The sequence below is a fragment of the Malaya genurostris genome, chromosome 2 (assembly GCF_030247185.1).
Source record: "Malaya genurostris strain Urasoe2022 chromosome 2, Malgen_1.1, whole genome shotgun sequence".
Taxonomy (NCBI): domain Eukaryota; kingdom Metazoa; phylum Arthropoda; class Insecta; order Diptera; family Culicidae; genus Malaya; species Malaya genurostris.
This window is the reverse complement of record NC_080571.1, coordinates 211,473,456-211,497,024: the sequence shown is the minus strand read 5'-3', so window position 1 is coordinate 211,497,024 and position 23,569 is coordinate 211,473,456. Positions and strand designations below refer to the sequence as shown.

The following is a 23,569-nucleotide window of genomic DNA, read 5'->3' as shown; positions in this document are numbered from 1 at the left end:
AGCGATTACATCAGATATGTATTAGAAACGTCAATTCAGTACAATTTTTGCCATGGATCGCTTCACACCGAAACAACGCGCTGAAATATTGACACTTTACAAAAAACAATTTCTTTTTTTTCGAAAATAATTATTATCAAAGCATTGAGATCATAAGACCGCTTATGATCAATTATGCGTTGTCAAAATACGGCTTCATTTGAGCTTATCCATTGCCTGGCAAACATTTTAAATTATTTTAAATATTCTAATATTCCTAACAAACCAATCATAAATACAAACGTACTCACCTTTTTTCCCCATCGAAACGGTATAGCGTATGTTGTCAAAAGTAATATCCATGATTGGGCTTGGGTCTTTCAACGTTTAACACTATCAAACCTGCGCTACACCGATCGATACTCGACAGCGCAAAATCTACACTACAAATCGCACAACCCACAAACTTACTACAGCACTACAAAGTAACCGGCGGTGCGGAGCGGTGGACCGGCACGTGGCAAATCTCAAACTGCTGCCCGTCTAACGCAATTAACTTCCGATGACAAAAGCTATCCACGGGTAACCTAGCAGAGCACTACAATTGCCATGGATAGGAATTTGTCGCGTAACTGCCGTGTGATCTTTATCCTCCAATTAAAGCTTTACTGAGGTGTCGGGTTCATGATTTTTACCAGGCCTTGGAATGTACGGGGCATAAAATGCAAAATGACAGGCTTTTTTTTTTCAAACGACAATGAAGATGCGAGAAAACTACAATCCGGTTATAGTATTACACAAACTAGAAAACTCGCGGAAAATGCTTAGTTGAAAGGTGCTAATCGTTCTCAGCAGCTAATTAGACGATCGTACAACCGAGAGCTCTGGTAGATACCAATCTGCAAATAGGAAAAGAAAAAATAGGTTTCACTCACTTGGAAAATTGATCGTATGAGGGCAAAAAACGTGACCGTAACCCGGGTGAGGGTTAGATTAGACCTGCTTGGCACTACTGGCAGCGATATGATAGTTACATCGTAAATCGAGTTGCTTTAGATGAGGTAATTGAGATGATGTGGCACTACTCGTATGAGCATCCGCAGGGAAAACGATAATTACGGGGCTGGACATTTAAGTATGTCTATTGTTTATTTAATCATTTCATAGAATATGTCCAGATAGATCCAAATGTATTAGATGTTGAACGTAAACAAACTGTAAACATAAATGTTTCTTTATGATTCTTTGATAATTGTTTTCTAATTTTTGTATCAACAGAAAAAAAACCTAGTAAGACTGCTCGCCAGCAGTACTTTGTATACAAAAACCGAATAAAAACTTAATCGGCTCTTCCGGAAAAAAAGTATTTATCTGGTTTTGGTATTCAAAGTTTTTGCATGTCAATGTTTTTATCCGATTTTCACACTCAAAAATACTTTGCAGAGTTTCCCCAACTAAGTTGCACGTATCCGATTTTTGCATTCAACTGTTCATTTTATCTGTTCCAAAAAATTGTTTCTCGATTTCTTCGGAAATACTAGTTGACGATGATAAGTGATCATTGATACCAAATCCAAATGTAATAAAACGAGTAGTAAATTCATATTCAGCATCGACTGAGGAGAAATTAGTTCGCGAATCACATTGTCGTCCATTGGTTATCGGAATCGTTGTTATTGCATACTTTCGTCTTCGACTCGTCAGTACATAACAGTTTATGTTGAACTGTTATGTGACGCAGCAGTTCAACATAAACCACTAGGCAGTTCAACATAAACCACTAGACATAAAGTTTGTGATACTTGCAGAACACTTATTATATTTGCAACAGGTCAGATAAGACATTGCACTTTATGTCTTATGTCACTTTATGTGGTTTATGTTGAACTGCTGGGTCACATAACAGTTCAACATAAACTGTTATGTACTGACGAGTCGAAGACGAAACATAAAGTATGTAAAAACGGTTATGTGCCCTATGCAAGAAAATATATTAACCCGTAAAATGACGTTGTTATTGTTTTGTTTTCTTTTCTAGTTTGCCTTTACCCTTATTCAGGGTATTTAATAGTAAAAACCAGAAACGCATTTCTCGCTCGGGAAGTAGAAGCATTTTACAAACCTGTTTTAATCCATCTAGTGGTGCAATTGTTCCTTATACTCACATTAATATTGAATAAAAACAAGAATGTTTGTTCTGGCATAAACTATCATAACCTACAAATAAAAGCATTTTTGAGCAACTTAATTCAGAAGAAAATTTCCCGTTTTATCATCATTGCTAGAAATTTGATTCAGTCAGCAGAATGAAAATCTGTTTTGGAATTTTTGTCCCGGTACTTCCGGAACTCGGGACTTGAAATCGATATAGCCGAAATCGGTTCGTTTGGTTAGCAACTGACATAAGTTTTATATGGCGAGCTTTATTTTATTCGTTTGTATATCGTCGTGCATAGAAACATGGTCTGGAAATTGAAATTTCCCTCTCATCACTATGCAATGTCGAAACCGGAAGACATAAAGTCATAAAATTTTATAGCGCTTGTCGGCAAAGTAGAACCTTTCAAATTAATCTAGAAAATGGTTTCAACTATCGAAGAAAATTTCAAAACCGGAAGTCGTATCCGGATAAAATTGAACAGCGTGCTGAAGGAAAGTAGGACTCTTCATAAGAATTTTTGTTTGTGAAAATTGCATATCAACATAAGTTGAATTGATTGTATTGACAATGTCCATGTTGACTCAATTCTGCTATACCTTTATATTAAGAAAAGTTTGTTTCATTTTATCTATCAGCTTATTTGTGTAATGATACAACAAAATTTGTTGTTCGAGAAACCAGAGAAATTTTTTCATCCTTGAATGAACAAAAAAGTTTGCACGCGATTCAAAAGTTTCAACAATCCAAGCGTAAATATTGATAATTGAGACTATTTGAAACTACATAACATTAAATAACACGTTTTCTTTACAAAACATATTTGATGCAAGATAACTCTATTTTGACCGGACTGATAACGCACCGAATCTTTGGATACTATAATAAGTAACATAACAGAGCTTGAATTTTATAAAATGTGAGTAATCAAGACTGCTAATTAGAAATTATATATCGATGATAAAGTGTATCACACGCATTTTCGCTCTAAATCACACGGTTTTAAATTTGAAACACCTCTCACCCTGTTGTTCCGAAACCGAAGTGAGATCCTAACAAAAATCAAAAGCAGTATATTTTTTACTTTTTTATTGTAATCTAAATTTGTGAAAATCGATTGTATTCCCGGAACCGAAGGCCAGATCTGGATAATTTTTACATAAACTTATAGAACCATAATACTGTTCATTTAAATCTGAGTTTGCGAAGATCGGTCTGTCCATTTCTGAGAAATTGGTGTGATTTTCGGATTGGAGCACACGAGCACTTTTCCGGTACTTCTGAAACCAGGAACGATGATCCGGTATACCCAAAATCAACGTATTTCCGTTATTTTCTCAGTTAAAGCCTTTTTTATGAGATTTTTAATACAAAAGAACTCGACGATTCACAAATTTTTAAGACATCTGTCTACATAAATTATTTCCCTGTGCGGTTTCGAAGTTTTGATTAAAAGCCACCCTGGGATCTCGAACGGCCGGATTCACTGGAACTCAGTTTGCTCTCTTTTCTCTACCAACTTTTTGGTCACACGTCTGGAATTAATTCTGTATCATTTCTAAACATCTTTTATAACAATTTATGGAAAGAAATGTTCGATTTTTTAAAAGCACAAATCTCCAAATAACCAGGAAAACGTACCACTTGAGCCAAATAATTCTCATTCTAATGACAATATTTCATTAAAATCTTAAAGTTTTGCAAATGTCTTCGGATTGTTTTAGCTCTAGCTTCTTCATTTTTTAAAAGGTTCTAACTAAACTAACATGAAATGTTTGTCATTAAACAAGTTTAAAATAAAAATATCGCAAGAAAATCAAATAAAGATGGTGGTGCTTTTCTCTATAGAAAGATAATAGAATTACTGGTAGAAACCGATTTATATCTACAGGGTCCGGCACTCGAAGTGTAACCAACTAAAAAGGCCATAAATTCAGTTTGGAAAATTACTTTTACTTAATTCAAAGTACAAAATGTGTAAAAATAATACAAAATTCAGAATCAATTCACTTTTGCTCGATATGACCAGCTTTTGCCTTGACTATGGCTTTGAGACGGTCAAAAAACGAATCGCAAGCTGCCCGAATGTGACTTGCAGGTATTTTGGCCCACTCGCGGACAATAACTTTTTTCAGCGCCTCGAGACTGGTGTATCTTTTAGTTCGGACTTTGCTCTCCAAAATGTCCCAAAGAGAATAATCCATTGGATTCGCATCTGGTGAATTCGAGAGCCATTGTGTGGACGTGATGAAGTTCGGAACGTTGTTTTTCAGCCATTCTTGGTTCACTCGAGCTTTGTGAGATGGTGCCGAGTCCTGCTGAAACGTCCATGGTCTGCCACCGAAATGTTTGTCTGCCCACGGCTTCAAAGCAACCTCCAGAATACTTTCCCGAAAGTATGTCGCATTTACCTTGACGCCAGGCTCGATGAAACAGTTACAGCGGCCCAAACCATTATCTGTTGCGGGTGCTGCCTCCTGGTGGCCAATCGATGACTCAAATTCTCGTATGAACGGTCGGTCAAGTAAACCCTATCGTTTTGAGAGTTTATGAATTGCTCAATTGGAAAAATTTTCTCGTCAGAAAATACAATGTTCGGAAATTGACCGTTTTCGGCCAAACGAAGCAACTCCTTCGCTCTCTCAAGTCTAACTTGTTGCTGCTTCGGTGTGAGATCATGCGCCTTTTGGATCTTGTAAGGCTTGACCTTCAGATCATTTTTCAGTATGCGGCGGATGCTACGGTCGGATATTTTCAGTTCTTTTGCCATTTGATTGGCACTTCGTCGAAGATTTCGTTCAAGTCGCTTCTTCACTTTTTGAACCATCTCACGTGACGTTGCAGTCTTTTGACGACCACCTCCATGACGTTTTGCGATGCTACCAGTATTATTGTAACGAGTTATGGTGCGATAAACAAAAACTTTATTCACTTTAAGGTGTTTGAGCTCACGAACAATCGCTGGTTGTGATTTTCCATCTAAATATAAAGCAATCACACTATTACGTTTTAAATCCATCACTGATTTTTTTCCCGTTCACTTTTGGCAAAATGCTTTCTTGCGCTTGTAAACAATACAACTCTGAACTGTCATTTAGCAAATTTCTAGAGAGCTGATGCCCGTGCGTCAGCTGCGCGAGCGGTCTGAAGTTGGTTACACTTCGAGTGCCGGACCCTGTACATCTATATCTACATTGAAGAATTGATTAATTGCGAAGAACAAATGACTGTCACTTTTGGTTTCGGAGTTACAATGGTATAAGTGACGTAAACGACAAAACGCGTTGATTTTTTACCGCTCAATTTTCCAAAAGATGACTTAGTCGATTTGACCAAGTATAGGCTCGCTTGAAAGCTACAGTTCAATTTTGGATGAAATTTTAAAATCAAATGGTTGTCACTTCCGGTTCTGATGATATAATAATGATATATAAGTGATGTAACCGACTAACCGCACATTTTTCATCGGCTGAAATTTCTCGAAGATAACTCAACGAATTTCGATAAACTTAGTCTCGTTCTACTATGACAATATCAATCAAATTTAGAAGTGTTTTGGCGAACATTTTCTATTCAAGAGATTTATTCGTATATGTGACACAGCTGGTGAATCCCAGTGTTTTTCAATGCAACAAAATTTTTCGGAGATGAAAGAATCACAATACTAATGGATGAGAATAGAATCTAATGTTTTAACGAGACTTTTCAAATGGCAATAGAAAGGTATTATCACACCTCTAGGTGGATTAAGAAAAGTTGTTTTCAATTTGTTCATTAGTAAACAAATAATTGCTTTTGAGCTACAACGATTTAAAGATAGTAAATAAAAAAATACATACACCCTTTCGAAAAAACAGTACTGAGTCAAATCACTCTCTCTGTTCATGTCAAATTGATGGTTTGCCATACTCGAATACTCGAAACGTATACAACGTTTCGTCTAAATCGGAACAAATCAATCCTGATGTTGACACATTTTCTGCTGTCTGTTTGCGGATGCTGATGAACCGTAGGTAGCGTTCAAAAACTGCAAAATTGCACTTATAATAATCGATTGTGGTTTCACGCTTGCCTCTGAAATATTCGATTCAATTTCGACTATCATTGACTGCTTTCGATTCAATGTATTTGTTCTAGGTAAAATTCTTTTTTACATGCTCAACCCATATTCAATGGCGTACCGAGGAAATTTGGCGCCAGGGGCAAAATAAGAGATTTACCGCCCCCATCGTTGGTTTCGCGAGCAAACAATGCTGAACTCCATCTCCGAAAAGCTGACTTTGTCGAGCAAAAAAACAAAGGTCCCAAGGATTACTTTGCCACCCCCCTCAAATTGTTGCGCCCGGGGCGAATGCCCCATTCACCCCCCTAGATACGCCACTGTCCATATTTAAAAAGTTAAGCGTTCGCCGCGGAATTCTTTAACCAAACATTTATTCATAATATGTTCCTAGAACTTCTTTCGAAATATATTATGAATAAAGATCTTATTTAATTGTATTTGTTCTTAGTCTAATACAATCGTCAAATTTCAAACTTTATTGGTTTGTTTATTCAAAATTGGCGCTGGAAGTTTTATAAAATGTCCGCCTTAAGCAAAAATATCTAAATCTGCACAGTTGGAAAAATTCTTGTGATTTTACATCTTATTAGATGCACATAAATGGAGTAATTCATATTCAAGAACTTGTAAAACTGTGTAATACATGAATTGAAATTGAATGCAATAAAAAACAAAAGATCGACAACAACTGCGCGACTGGAACCGAGAAACATTAGATCATAAAGCAAGTTAAGTTAATTGACACATTGTCGCAAAGCTGATTTACCGGTAGCGACACCTACCAATGGAAAATGGAACCAAGAAAAGGAGGATTCTTTCAGAAATTTTCATATCGGCAGTAGTGATTTGCAACATTTTTATTGTTTATTCAAGAGTACAAATAGATATTAGCAATAAAAGTACACTCGAAGTAGAAGGAAATGATTACTACTACTTTTTTAGTGTAAACTACGATTAAACATGGAAAATCTTCAGAAATGTGTGAAATTGGGTAAGGTTAGGATTTTTCGGATCAACATTTTTTTAAACAGAAACCAGTGTAATGTTGATTTCTCGAGTACTAGAATGTATAGCGATCGAGTACTATTTATATCGGATACTTTATTTGTTATTTCCATACATTGGAAAATGGTATAAAACCAAGTTTAATGCTCCATTCTGAATAAACGGTAGATTTCGCACAATGAATTACGATCAACATTACCACCTCAGAGTAAAAACTTTTTTTTCAACTTCTACTATGATTTTTCAAATGAATTTGTCCGTTTTTATAAGAAATTGTTGAAAAGGTGGAATCATTAAAATTTTTCCTAACGATTTGACATCCCTTGCTGAAAGTATCATCTCTAAACATGCAGCGCCTCTACATTTCAGTTTTGCGACAATATGCCAATCGAGTGACAACATCTGCTTGGCTGATAAATGGTGCATATAAATTCATTAAGTCGCACTTGCTAGCCGAATGCAAATTATACTCGCAGCCTGTAAAATTCTGTACGAGTGGAATATTGCGTCATTTGAAAAGTTAAGTAGTCAAGAATTGTATCGTTTGTAGAATTATATCACCTGTAAAAATCATATTTTTTATCTGTGTGTGTGCACCAACATTGAGGAGCATTTTGTTTCTTATTATTTATTATTATATCGTTTATTTATACCATTTTGTTTCTTGTTTTAAGCAGACACAATGAAAATTTTATGATAAAAACACGTTTTTAATACACACTTCGAAAAAATCCTATGATTTCACATCTTTTTAGAAGCACATAAATGAAGCTTCTCATTTGATGCAAATTTACGTGGAAGAACATTTACAGGGTCCGGCACTCGAAGTGTAACCAATTAAAAAGGCCATAAATTCAGTTTGGAAAATTACTTTTTCTTAATTCAAAGTACAAAATGTGTAAAAATTATACAAAATTCAGAATCAATTCACTTTTGCTCGATATGACCACCTTTTGCCTTGACTTGATGACTTGAGAGAGCGAAGGAGTTGCTTCGTTTGGCCGAATGTGACTTGCAGGTATTTTGGCCCACTCGCGGACAATAACTTTTTTCAGCGCCTCGAGACTGGTGTATCTTTTAGTTCGGACTTTGCTCTCCAAAATGGCCCAAAGAGAATAATCCATTGGATTAGCATCTGGTGAATTCGAGAGCCATTGTGTGCACGTGATGAAGTTCGGAACGTTGTTTTTCAGCCATTCTTGGTTTACTCGAGCTTTGTGAGACGGTGCCGAGTCCTGCTGAAACGTCCATGGTCTGCCACCGAAATGTTTGTCTGCCCACGGCTTCAAATCAACCTCCAGAATACTTTCCCGAAAGTATGTCGCATTTACCTTGACGCCAGGCTCGATGAAAACGATTTGAGAGCGCCCATCTGCGGTTACAGCGGCCCAAACCATTATCTGTTGCGGGTGCTGCCTCCTGGTGGCCAATCGATGACTCAAATTCTCGTATGAACGGTCGGTCAAGTAAACCCTATCGTTTTGAGAGTTTACGAATTGCTCGATTGGAAAAATTTTCTCGTCAGAAAGTACAATGTTCGGAAATTGACCGCTTTCGGCAAAACGAAGCAACTCCTTCACTCTCTCAAGTCATCAAGTCAAGGCAAAAGGTGGTCATATCGAGCAAAAGTGAATTGATTCTGAATTTTGTATTATTTTTACACATTTTGTACTTTGAATTAAGTAAAAGTAATTTTTCAAACTGAATTTATGGCCTTTTTAATTGGTTACACTTCGAGTGCCGGACCCTGTAATGTTGTGCCCAAAATTCCATGACATGAAATTCATCGAAAAAAAAAGTTCTGATAGCGACCGTCGAAACTTGAACCGAGAATTATTGGATCGTAAAGTACGTCTGCTAAATGACTGAATCACAGCAGCACTCATCTGTGTAGCTGGTAAAAGGTGCATTTTAATTCATACAGTCGCACCTGCTGGCAGAATGCAAGTTACAGTTGAAACCAGTAAAATTCAAGCTTATCTAACATTATGTCATTACAAATGAAATTTTCCGTCATTTGACAAATTAGATCTTTATGAATTACATCGTATGAGGGATTAAGTCGCCTGTAAAATTCAAATTTTTTTGGTGTGTAGGAGCACATTGAGAATCTGCCTAATGATTTTTCTAGTTAGTGATATTATTCGGCAGACGAAAATAATCAAATTTGCACAGCAGAAAGATGCCTCGAAAAGAAGGGTTTTACTTGTAGAATTTATGTTTAAAAAATACTGTATTCCATAAAAAAGGAAGAAAGCTTTATACTCAAGTGGAAGGATTTATACTAAATTTTCCCGATCTGGAAGCATTCTTACTGTCAGTAGGAGTCATTTAACTCTACTGCTCATTAAGAGTCGGCAGCGCAGTCACTGAACTGAGGGAAAAGAACGTGCATTTGATGTAGAATTTGAGAACGATGCAAATTGATGTAGAATTTGTCATCATTAGTTGAGAGGAAATTTTATTCTTATGACAAATAATACGTCGGATTCGAATGGATCTCCATATTTTGAAAAAACTTCTGTTAACTCATACAGCAGTTCTTAAGTTAGCCGTTATAGGTACACTAGTGGATATATACTATCTACTAACTTTACATTTTATGAGGTTGTCTAAGAAACAACAAGGCCGAAATATCATCAATCGCACCGGCCAACTCAACCGACAGTGAGGCAAGGTGAACTCAACACCATTAGTGTCCGATTTATACGAATAGTTAAAGAGAAAACCAACATCCGTTGGATCATTCACAGCCAACTTCGGAAGTAGCGTAAAAAGCGAATCTAATTTTTATTTTTTTTATGCTCTTTCAAATCTTATTTAGTGCAGCGATAAACTTCACTTCGTTTTTGTTAGAAACCAGCAACAACTGTAATTTATTCTGCTGATTCGCATACTAAATTAGGCTTGACCCTTTGATACCGGTTATTTTGGTATGGTTGGTAGTAATCGGTAGAAATCGTAAGTTTTCGAATTGGAGCCAAACCTCTGAAATGCTTGACGGAATTGAATTATTGAATAAATGCTGGTGTTGAGAACTTTTCCAATATGTCAAATTCATCGCCTGAGACATGTTGGATGACAAATTGCATCGATTGTAATATGGTCATGCGTGAGAAATATTGATATGCCACTTATAACATCAAGCGCTTACTAACTATGTAACCAATTCCGCAGCCGGGTGCGTGCCACGCATTTATTAGCGTATGAATATGAAAAATTTGGAACACTCAACCATCAGTCGTCACTGAAACCAACTAGTTACTGGGTTGGTTGTCTCATACTAATCTAAGTCTCTAGACGCTCCAACCTTGTGAGGTCATTTGACTCTTCCCCAAAGCGTTCGTGTGCCGGTCCTTGGATGCTAACGAACTAAAACTAAATTTAAACACACCAAATAACGCATATTACTGCCGCTCGCGGTCACCCCTGTACGAGACTGCTAAATACTGCTTACTGGAAACCTCGATCAACAAACGGATCTACGCTTTAACGCATTACTTTTTTAGTGAATAAGCACGATGGTGGCTAAGCAATGAATCGGTGGATTTTACCTAATTGTATCTTAGATAACTTCTAAAATCAACTTTATCTGCATTATGATTTATGAACTATGCACACTTCGAAAAAAACCTGTGATTTTACATCTTATTAGATGCACATAAATGGAGCGTCACAGTTCACGCAAATTTATGTGGAAGAACATTTAATATTGTATCCAAAATTCCATAACATGAAATTCATTTAAATAGAAAAAAATGAATACTGATAGAGCGAGCGCCGCGACTTGAACCGAGAACCATTGGATCGCAAAGCACGTCTGTTAATCGACTGAGCCACAGAAGCACACAACTGCTTTGCTGGTAAAAGGGGCATTTAAATACATACAGTCGCATCTGCTAAAAGAATGCAAGTTACAGTCGAAACCAGTAAAATTCAAGCTAAGTCATTAAAAATGAAATTTTCCGTCATTTGACAAATTAGGTCTTTATGAATTACATCGTATGAGAGATTAAGACACCTGTAAAATTAAAATTTTTTTGGAGTGAGCCAAAAGTTAGGCATGCCCTTTTGCTTTTCTATTTTTCTTGGGAAACTGTTTTTCAGTAGAATGCAACGAACATGTTTGGTTTTAAACTTAACGTTTCGACGTTACTGATAGACACTACAAAATATGTTTCATTAATTCCAATTTTAAATGGACTTATTATACAGAAACCGACTATCGTTCCACGTCAAAAACATTTTTGGGGGTGAGAAAAAGCAAATGCTGAAGATTTAGTTTTTGGTATACTTAACTTCGAAAAATGGGTAACATAGTTGAAAAATAGACTATCACAACAGTGTTATTAGTTTCCCTGAAAAAGACGCTGACATGTGGTTTCGAAACGTTAGATGCTAAAACAAAAACCTGTTTTAATCCACCTAGGGGTGTAATGATGCCTTTCTCATGTACATATAATAATGTGGTATTCTATTCAAAAAATTTCTCTTCGATTTTTGAAAGAAACCAAGAGATTGTTTATGGAAAACATACAGAATAAAACAGTGCTTTGATTGCGTAAGCCATCCTTAAGAAAACGAAATGGGTTCACTATTATATGCACTTCCGGCACCGGAACCCGAGAACCGGTATAATCAAAGTCGGTTCGTACGGCCACCAACTAACATGACACACAAACTTTTCTAGTACGCACTCTAAATTACGATTTAAATGTTTGTTGCATCCAAAAATATTTTAAGTGACGGTGTACAACATTGAACACACTTTACCCTATGATTCCGGAACCGGAAGTCGGATCCGGAATTAGAGGAGATCTATTTTTGTATATATGACCACTATTTCCGGTACTTCCGGAACCGGATACTGGGAACCAGGATAGCCGGAATCGGTTTGTTTAGCTGCCTACTGATAACGACTATTGATTTGTGTAGTTTTGAGACCAGTTTAGAACATTTTTTACGTTTTTTGTTTCGCCGGTTTAAGCGACGGTGTACAATATTGAACACACTTTACCCTATAATTCCGGAACCGGAAGTCGGATCCGGATGAAATTCAAGAATTCCGTATGGGACCACGAGACCTTTCATTTGAATCCTAGTTTGTCAAAATCGGTTCAGCCATCTCCGAGAAAACCTAGTGAGATTATTTGACACATACACACACACACAGACATTGCTCAGCTCGATGAACTGAGTCGAATGGTATATGACACTTGGCCTTCCGGTCGGTTTTTCAAGTGATTGCGTAATCTTTCTATATGAGAAAGGCAAAACGTTCATTTTAATCCAATATGCAATAAAATGCCGATACACAAATCTGAATAAATATATTCAAATAGATTAAGCATTGTAAGGCGTGATTTTTTTTGCTGGTATCTTTTCGGCAACACTGTTTTTGACAGATCACGGGTGAATCGTTTTTTGTGCCATTGTCAAACTTGTTCAGTTCAATGTATAATTTAATCATGAATGGGCGCTGACGAACTTGAAGGAAGATCCTCTTTTTTATCAAAAAATTGTGTTCAGCGACGAAGCACATTTCTGGTTGAATGAATACGTCAGCAAGCAAAATTACGACATCTGGAGTGAAGACCAGCTAGAAACATTGCAAGAGCTACCAATGCATCCCAAAAAAGTCACTATTTGGTATGGAGTATGGGCCGGTGGCTTTATTCGAGAAATATTGGAGAGAGTGTGCCAAAATTGAACCTTGCGAATGGTCCACCTAAAGCGGAGCCGCGCTCAACATTTGCATGAACTCATCTTCAAACGTTAAATTATATTGATCGTTCGTTTTTGAGATTGCAATTTTTCATCAATTTTCTAATATTTATTGTGTTTTTTTCCTCATGATTTGCGGTGTCCACTGTATCTCAGTGCATACTAATCAGAAGACAACAAATCAAAGTAGCATATTTAGAGTAGATGTTTTTCTAGACCCCAATGTTTCTATTTGATTTTTTATTTTATTTTTTTTTATTTTTAGCGGTTGTTTAAAGTGAAAATTACGATTTTTCACAAAAAAATCCGCCATTTTGTACTTCCCCAAAGTAGTAAATAACAAAAAACAGAAAACGTTGGGTTCTGGTATATTACAAGTAGAAAGTGTGCGCAAAATTTTAAAAAAATTGGTTCAGTAGTTTTTGAATGGCGATGGATACGGACTTTCAAAACCTGCTTTCGAGAAAAATGCGTTCAAAGATTTTTGCCTATAAAATCGAAGAAAACAATTTATAACTCAAGGGAGATCTTAGGGTCTAACATTTTTAAATATTATATTTGTTCTTTTGTATTTAGTTATAATGAAACATTTCAAAAATGTTTTGTTAAGTTTTTAAGTCAATCGAAGCAGAAATCATGGGCCTGTGCGTCGAACTCTCACTTCCTCGCAGTATGAGATAAGCAAATATAAAGGCCCATAACATGCTGAGTTGTACTCCGATTGGCTTGATAATTTCACAGAATATTCTTGAAATATTTCATTATAAGAAAACACACAGAAAAAAATAAATGATTTTTCAAAAGTGTTAGACCCTACCCGCCCCTTTATGAATCACCCTTTATTTTAAAATATTTCATGTTTATTATCCACTTAATTTTCTTGGAGATATCTGAATCGATTTCAACATGCTCGTCTGAAAACTATTATTTTTCTGTGGGTCAAGGTTTACGATATTTCTGGCTTCGCAGATATGTTCGTATAAGTGACGTAATCAACAAACTGTACTTTTTTCTATACGCTTACCTTTCTCTAAGATGGCTTAACCGATTTCAACAGGCTTAGATTAGTTTTGTAAGTTACTATTGGCTTGTAGATCAAGTTCGAAAGCCTTAGATTAGAAATATTCGATTCAGAGATATAGTCGTAGAAATGACCTAGCCGACAAACCGCACTATTTGCCTTTCTTATATAGACAGGCTATACAATCCCATTTGAATCAGTTCGTCGAGCACGCATGGATATCCAAGTGTGGATGTGTGCATCTGTATCTGTGTGTGTAAGTGTGTATGTAACGTTTTTGGACACGCAACTTAGATGAAAGGTCGTAAAATTCCATAAAAAATTTTGAATTTTATCTTGATTCGACTTCCATTTCCGTAATAACAGGATGATTAGCGCAGAAATTAAAATTGCTTTTTTACAATTTGTGGATCTTGCTACTAGAGGATCGAATCATATTGATTTACTTGTGCTCGTTCCCAGTTTGGGTTTGCAGAAGTACCAGAAATGGTGCAGAAACTTTTTAAATTGGATTCAAATGAAAGTCTTTCCAGTACTATAAACATGTTCAAAATTTATCAGGATTATACTCGGTTCCGGAATTATAGGAAAATGAGTACCTTAACTTTCAAACCGTTGTTAAGAGTGACGATGCAAAAAGCAGACACAATCTTCTAGATTGAGCTAAAAACTTGTTCAATTTACGAAACATCATTTGTTTGCAATGACTGAGTGAAAACATATATTGGAGAAGCCAAATGAATGAAAAACTAACAGAAAAGATGATTTATTGGAAAAAGATACGCTCAAAGACAGGACTCGAACATGCGTTCCTGGATTACAGATTGATAAGTGCTCAACATTTTAAACTCTTTATAGGAGCGACGATTGAGAAAACGTTATATGTTAAAGAATTCTTAATTTGGCTCAAAACATGAGTTTCGAAAGAATCGGACTGATCTAATGCATCAATTTGAAACCCACTTCGAAATCTCGGATATGGCCTAACCGATTTTTCCAATGAACGATATAATGGTTCCGCATAAAACTCCTGAGTTTTGATAGAATCCAACTTTTGGTTTCAGAATTACAGTTCTTGAAATTTCTAACCTTCGTTCATAGCACGAAGCTAAATCGTAAAAAAATTGACAAAAACTACATTTGTAAGCCACTAAGCCGAATTACCAGTCGGTTAAGCGATCCTTGATTCTCAATTTCGTACTGTATCTTACAGTATTGTACTGTATTTTCGACCCAAATACTGCGCACTGTTTTTTACCCTTAAATGTACTGTATTTTTCCTATCAAAAATATAATACAGTTTTTAATCTTCAACGCACCGAATTTCGATTCGCCGCAATAAAAAGCGTCAGAAAAAACAGTGACAACACATATCGAATATAAATAGGGAAGAGCGGGGCGAAATTAATAAGATAAATTACGCAATAATCAGCGCTACAACACAACATTTAACTATGTGTGATTGTTTCCTGTATCAAAATGAGACTGGGCATTTTCGCCACATTTACTGTGGCGATTTGTCTTTTTTCCTTTTCAGCGTGGTTTTTTCAATATTAATTTTTGTTCAGAGCGGGTAACAAGATTTTTTCTATATTTTGTTGATTTAAAACAAAAGAAAATTGTCTCCACCAAAAACAAAGAATACATTAAATCTAATTCATTGTCAAATATCCGTTTATTTAAAAAATCCCGGAATTTTTGTGCAAAAAATTGTTCGATGATTAATTCGTGCATTTATTTAGTTTATATTGAAATTAAAAATACCTTAATAAAGAGAAATAAAAAGAACAATTATTGAGATGATGAAAATAAATCATCTAATAGTTATCTTCTTTTATTTTTTAACTACTATTACATTAAATGCGTACTGTAAAATACACTGTTTTTTTAAAAGATGTACAGTATTTTTTTTACGTAAAATATAATGTTTTGCGTCAAAAAAATAAACGAGCATTATTAATACCAACTCTCGAAATTCAAAGAAGATAATTTTAAAGAATACCGCAATATTTTATATGGGAATATGAGTCATATCTAGAAAAAATTAAGTTTGTTTTTCCAGTGTAAAAACGAATACGAAACGTGATCTCTGAAGAATAGTATCTAACCGAAATCAGAAATCTCCGTTTTTTCTAAGATTTGCGCATTGCTGTAAATATTCTTCACATGAGTAACCGTCGTTCGCTTCACCAGCTATATGTTCAAACATTATTTAACGCAATGCAAAACAAACTTTAAGTTTGAGCAGATTTGATGATTTTAAGCTGGCTTCGTAATGTTCTGAAAGTCAGTCTAACGTGTGTTTAAATTTTATGTCAACTATGAACTATGCCACATCTAAAAGAGAACGCAAAATTTAGTCATTTTACAGATCGAAATATCTCGATTAGCAACCACTGATCCAAATGTTAATCGTAGCGACCGGAACCTCCAAAGGATGGTCCTAATGGCGATGACAGGAGCATTCACGACTACTCCTACTGCTGCTCTAGAAGCGCTACTGTGCATTAAACCACTACATGTGTTCCAAAAACAAGAAACATTATCTTGTGCACACCGTCTTAAGGTTACAGGGCTTTGGAACAGTAACCCTTTAGACTATGCTACTAGCCACACTCGCTTGTGGTCTCAAATGGTTACATGGGGTGAGTATTTACTTGCTCCTAGTGACCTAACTCTCACATGCAGTTTTCCTTTCAAAACATTCAATTTCGTGAGGAATGGTTGTCTGGTTATTTGGAACGACAACTTGACGAACACATAGTTTGTTATACGGATGGTTCTCTGTTCAATGGTCGTGCTGGTGCTGATGTCTACTGTCGTGAAATGAGGCTGAAGCAATCTCATTCACTTGGTAGATACTGTACTGTGTTCCAAGAAGAAATCTATGCGATTCTGTGTGGAATACAATCGGCACTTCAGCAGAGAATCTGTGGTAAACGAATTTATTTTTGTTCCGACAGTCAGGCAGCCTTAGAAGCACTCAGTTCGAATGATTCACGGTCGAATCTAGTGATCATGTCGAACTCAAATTGGAAACCTCAGCATTTCAAATGCTGTTTACTTCTTATGGGTACCCAGCCATTCTGATATAACTTGAAATGAATGGGCTGATAAGTTGGCTAGAGCTGGTGCAACGAATGATTTCGTTGGTCCTGAACCAGCTTTACCACTTTCTAATAGTTGGATAAAGCACAAGATTCGTTCTTGGGCTGCATACAAACATGCCAGCTACTGGCGCAGCTTGCAAACTTGCGCTCAATCAAAAACATTTTTACCGGATTTGAATCTGAAAATGTCAAGGTGTCTACAGCATTTTTCCAACCATCATTGCAGTATTCTGGTCAGGACTCTGACTGGACATTGCAAATGTATTGTTCGTGTGATTTGTGTGAATGCGATTACGGTACTTCATATCATTTGATTGACGCAACTACGTATCCGGGTTTTTGGTACTCCATACATGGTTGAGTCTGTGTATGCGGAGCTACAATTAAAGGATATTCTCTCGTTTCTCACCCAATGTGGTAAGGAGCTATAGTCAGAAGGGTTCATCGTTCTTCTTGGAGTGAATGAATCCTTTCTCTTTTAACCTTAAATAGGTTTTAGCAAATTGTTTGGCATCCTTCATGGGGTGCCGAATTTACTTCTGCTCGTACATACTGCGAAACGTTCTGCATTATTCCGGGAATGCAGAATAGTGTCGCTTTTGTAAAATCTCTAAATTCCCCCCGGGTTCGGAGGTTATATTAACTGTGCATTTTGGCACCTGCAAATCGTTCAGCATCGTTTCGGGGATGCAGAATGATTTGTTTCTTTATGTTTTATGCTGTTTTCTCACTTCACCCACTTCACAATTCCCTTCCATGTTCCTTTAATCCTTCCCTTTCCATCAGGAAATTGATAGGAAGCTAGGGCAAGGCACAAATCTGCCACTTGAGCCAATTAGCTTGGATTCCTGAGAAGAAGTAGAGAAGTAATTCAGAAACAATTTGTTTAACGGTGTTACGAGATAGGTGAAAATCGAACATGTGAGAACATCGGTTAAATAGACGGCACATACTAGAAACCGGCTCGTTATAGCCGTAATTAGTGCGAGCAGATTAAATTCTGATGAGATCAGAGATTGCGAAAGTTAATAGCTAGGTTCCGTTTTTGTAACAATTCGGGGCAAATGGCTGTGACTTTTGGTTCCGGAGATATAATGGTATAGGTGACGTAACCGACAAAACACGTTGTTTTTTACCGCTCTAATGTATATACGGGTGCCAAATTAGGATCACCTCTAATTTCGTAAAGCGCTATTGTTCAGAAGGTTAAGCATCTCGAAAAAAGTCCTCATGCAAAATTTGAGCTAAATCGGACATGGGTAAGGGGTGCTGCCCAGCGGTTAAAGTTTGAACATTTTCGATCAAGAAAAAGCACCATAGAAGGAAGCAGAGCTTAAAATTGTCACACATTCTCAATGAAAGAAACCATTCCAGCAGTCTCATTTTCAATGTTTTACTGTCTCATTCGTAAATGACCGACACCAGAACAAACGAAGAGAGACGAAGCATTTTCGTTTCTCATCGAAAAAACGAGAGAGCATAATTGCCAACGTCACTCTTTCCTCTGTGACAAGACGAAACCATACTAACGTCTTCAGGTAGCAACAGCAGAATTTCAATTCTCATTCTTTTATCGATGTATTGAAAATATGTGACGCTTGGCTATAAAAAGCGACTAAAATATGGCAAATCGAAGTAATTACATCTCAGAACTTCTTTGGAAACCAAAACTACTACAAATTCTAGCACCAACAGTTAAAACTTATTGCGAAACCTTTTTCTGTCGTTTTCAATTCTCACAGCTTTGGTTGAATATCGACACTGCATACTATGGGATTTTCATTGAAAACTGCAAATGACTGAAAAGGCAAATAAAAGAAAAAGCACAATTTTGAAACTACTGTCCCGCTTATGTTATTGACTGGACATGGACTTCGTTCTCATAGTTTGCAAGCGAAGCTAAAAGTGACAATAATTTCGTCTATTTTTCAGTCAATGAAAATGACTTTTATTAGCTCTGGGAGGTAGTACATGAAATTTCCGAAATCGAAAATATTTTTTGATGCTCAAAATCTTAAAATTGCATGAAACGTCGAGATTTTGTGTTATCTCAAAAAGATTTTTTTTTTTTTAAATCGACTTTCTGGGACTTTGAAAATTTTGATATTTTTACTCCTATAAATCTTAGCATCTTGGAAGCCTTAGAGATTGTAATGCGAAGTATGAATCCTAGCATCTTGAAAGCCTTAGAGATTGTATATCCTACGTGATCCTTGAAATTAAGTTTGGAATCCAACAGAACTCTTAAGTCCTTGACAGTCGATTATCGTTTGAGAATAGTTTGGGAAATGGTATAGTTGAATACAACCACTGTGCATTTACGTGAGAAAGAAATTACGGAACATTTTGAAGCGTTCAAGACAACTCTATTGAGGTCGCACCAACTGGAGAAGATAATTGAAACTGGACTGTTAATTAAAACTTCATTCAACCGTCATCAGTTGCCCCCTGGAAATAAATATCTTTTTTTCAATTGACTGATAGAGCGCCTATCAATTGAGTCTCGCGAAAACATTTCAGTTGGATCAAGATAATACATGAACGGTAAACCAATCTTGTTAACTAAAATGTCAATCACAAAATATACCTGAATTTGTTGCTTTTTTTTAACTACACTGAGGTCTTTTTTTATGCGGCCTTTTTTTATGCGGTTTTTTTTTACGCGGCTTTTTTTATGCGAATTTCCAGAGTTATGCGGTATTTTTTTATGCGAAGTTTCAGAGTTATGCGGTTTTTTTTTATGCGAATTTTCAGAGTTATGCGGTTTGCCCTTCTGCGGTCTTTTTTTATGCGAAGTTTCAGAGTTATGCGGTTTTTTTTTATGCGAATTTTCAGAGTTATGCGGTTTTTTTTTATGCGAATTTTCAGAGTTATGCGGTTTTTTTTTATGCGGTTTTTTTTTATGCGGTACGTAAATTCGCATAAAAAAAGACTTCAGTGTATTAGAAAGAATCAAAAATTATAAATTTACACTTTTTTCTGGCCGATTCAGGTTCGATCACTTAGACGTGGACCATATTTTGGCACATAACAGTTTTTAGTTTCAGTTGCCAATATCCGAAACTTTACGCCTGCTTAGTGGTTTGAGTTGAACTGCTAGGTGGCATAACAGATCAACATAAACTGTTGTTCACTGACGTTTCTAAGGCGACTCTATGGCGAAAATGTTCTGCCCTAATCACAAAATAAAACTAATTGCTAAATGCTTATATTTTACCACATCTAAACAAAAACCGGGAAAATATAATATTTTTTTTATTCAACAACATTCTTTAACGAAAACTGCTAAATTCAAACTAATATATAGCTGCTTTTGGAATAAAACACATAACATTATAACGCGCCTCAAAGTTTAATCAAGATAATGCCTAAATGTGAATGGCAAAGCAAAAAAAGTAACTAACTTTGAATAATCCCTAGAATGTCCGAAGCGTTAGCCGGCGCCAGCGCCGAGATCCAAAATTATGCTAATAACAATAAATTGTAAATCTTCGAATCGAAACATTTTTTTCGGATTCTTTCGCGAACTGTAATTTACATGCGAATCTAAAACTGATTTATCTAGCGATGATTTAATAAACACTGAAAACATAACGATAACCCGGGGCATTTCGCTCTAGCGAACAGAAGATTCGAGCAGACGAACTACCGATTTGCCAATTAGATCCGAAGGTTGAACAGGTGAATTTTCTGAACGATTCTTCGTTTTGACAAAGAAACGAGTGTATATTCGGTAGCGAATTTTTGTTTGATTATGACTACCGTATAAATTGATTCCCGTGTACCGGTAGAATGCGAATGTGTAAATTTACAGGTTTAGAAGCCACCGAATTTTTAATATTATTGTGTGAAATATTGCAGCTCTCCATAATCATCGCGTATCACGTCATTTGTATGTTCTGTGTTTTGGCTGAAGTTTCTGTCACTTTGCAAATAGATTGAAAACCCCTCTCACAGTAGACATCACCATGATAGAGCAGTTTTACGTAGGGGAGAGGTAGAGATTAGTGCACACCTAAGCTTTTTGAAATATTACAAATTAAACATTACATTTTTCAAGATCGCAAACACATCTACGGAAACTTAAACCTTTGCTTCACAATATCCTCAAAAGAACGGTTACAATTAGTATGTTGCTTACGAGCATAAAAGCCACAAAATGGTTGTGATTTGTTTGTAATAGTGCTCAAGGGTAAGATAATAGTGCGCAGTGATTTTTCCTGATTTTAATCAATAAATCTTCCATATGGTTGAAAAATGAATAAAAGAAATCAGTTTATTCTGCTTAGAATCGCAATTCAAGAAAAGCGAAAATCTTAGTCTAATACTCTTTCGTTTTTCTGAAAACTGCTCAAGAAAAATTATTTCAGTTTCAGCTTAACATGCGAAAAGCAAAGGATATGAAAAGTTGTCGTAAAACTTTTCCTATTGCCATTACGACAGTACCGAGGACGGACTGAACGGAAGCACCAAGCTCGCGCTTGGATTGGTATGACGTGGACTAGTCGTCGTTGAAATTCGTTCTCGACAATCTCGTGTCGTCCCACAGGTGCACTAAAAGAGAGTGCAACGAGTGTGAGAAATTGAAATGATTGAATCCTCAGTGAGTATGGCCTTTAGGTGCGTGTTTTCTCTCATTACACTCTCTTTCAGTGCACCTGTGGGACGAAGCGAGATTGTCGAGAACGAATTTCAACGACGGCTAGTCCACGTCATATCAATACATGCGCGAGTCTGGCGCTTCATCGAAGTCGAAGAAAAAAAAAGAGAGGTGGGTTATATCAGAAACATAACCGGATGGCATGAATACGAATAAAATGAATTCTGGATCCAAATTCTGGAACTTAATTTTGATGCTAGACTTTGGAACTGAATTCTGAAACTAAGTCCAAGAATTGAATTCTGTATCTAAATTGTTGAACTGATCACTGAAGCTGAGATCTGTAACTGAATTCGAGACCAGGATTCTCCGATATTCCGATCCAGAATTCAATTTTCAAAATCGGATCCAGAATTTAGCTTCGAAACTGAGTTGTATAATCCAGATCCGGAATATAGTTCAGAAATCTTAAAAATCTAGTCTCTGAATTCAGTTACACTTCCAGAATTGTATAAGTGTGTTTTGGATCCTAATTCTAGACCAGCATTCTCTAACTGAAACCTGGTTCTGGAAAGCATTTTAGAAAAGAATTCTGAAAATAAAGCTTAGTTTAAGATCTGAATTTGATCCAGATTTTCGAGCTGCAGTTCCAGAACTTGAGGTTCAGAACTCAATTTCCGAATTCTGAACGTGAATTATAAGTCTGAATTCTGGATAAGAGTTTTGCAATTGTGTTCTGGTCTGAACCTCAATTTCAAATCCAGAATTCTATTTCAAAATTCATATTTAAGTCCAAAAATTTCTTTTCCAAATTTTTGCTCCAGAGTCTAGGTCTAGAGCCAAGATCTTGATCTATGTTCCAGATTTCGGGTTTATAAACCAGGCTTAGAATAAAATTGTTAAATTTGGTCCAAGGTCCAGAATTCTGGATTTCAATTCTGGCCCTGGATTCCGAACGAGGAACTGAATATTAGATCTGGATTTATTTTTATCACTTACTAAATATGAAAATTTAATTTCGAGTTATTTGTGGTTATATTACTGAAAATTTTATCACAAATTGCTGATCATATCTCCGATGACGTGTAAAAAAATTATGATGGTACGTTGAATAAAACAAGAAACATTCACGATAAAAACCACTCTTCAAGAGGGTAAATTTTGAAAAGGCGCCTCATAGTAAAGTAAGACGTATTCACGTCAAAAATGTGCCATCGGTGACGGGTATAGCGTGATGGATTAGTCGATGCCTTTCACTCAGCCAACCTGGGTTCGATTCTCAACCCCGCACATAGGGTTAAAAATTTTTTCTGACCCGAAGTGGCAAATGACCTCAAGGTTAAAGCCTCTATAACTGAAACAAAAAAAAATATTCCGTAGTAATGGAAATTGACTTTAATCTGTTGCGATACTGTATGTATCGAGACCTAAAGTATCAATACTAACAGTATCGCTCTGATGTAAAATCGATACCAAAATACCCGATTTTCGAGAATCAATAGTATCAATACTTCAAAGTATCGACTCGGTATCGGACATCCCTGTTAGCAGTGTGCCTTAAAATTATATTATTGAATAAAAAAAACTCAATCGTTCCTGCCACTTTGATAAACTGGTTGCATATATAAATACGTAGATCTATAACATACGTACCAAATAAAATGTACGTAATACACCAATTACCGACACAAGTAAACTTGTTTTACATTTGATCCTAAGTGTTTATTGTAAGTAACAGGAGCTCACAATGTGTTGCGCATTAATATGTACCGCGCACTATTACTCACCTTTCCCCTACATTTGTGTAACAACTTCATAACTACGGAGGAAATCATTTACTTTAAGAAATTAGGTTATTAGTTTAATATTTTTAATGACACCTTCAATTTTAATCACAGGGAACTGAATA

The 23,569-nt window shown here is 36.2% G+C and overlaps 1 protein-coding gene across 7 annotated transcripts in view; it reads right to left on the bottom strand.

Moving 5' to 3' along the window:
- Positions 1-23,569, bottom strand: part of LOC131427371 (ATP-binding cassette sub-family G member 1) — a 118,999-nt gene that overhangs the window by 78,905 nt on the left and 16,525 nt on the right. For 5 of the 7 annotated variants that reach the window (XM_058590498.1, XM_058590497.1, XM_058590500.1 and 2 more), the window contains exon 2: positions 291-878. The exons of the other annotated variants lie outside the window; for them this stretch is intronic. In XM_058590498.1, coding sequence (XP_058446481.1) covers positions 291-342 — 52 coding nt within the window. In that variant the 5' untranslated portion in view covers positions 343-878. The remainder of the gene's footprint in view (positions 1-290; positions 879-23,569) is intronic. 7 annotated transcript variants of the gene reach the window in all.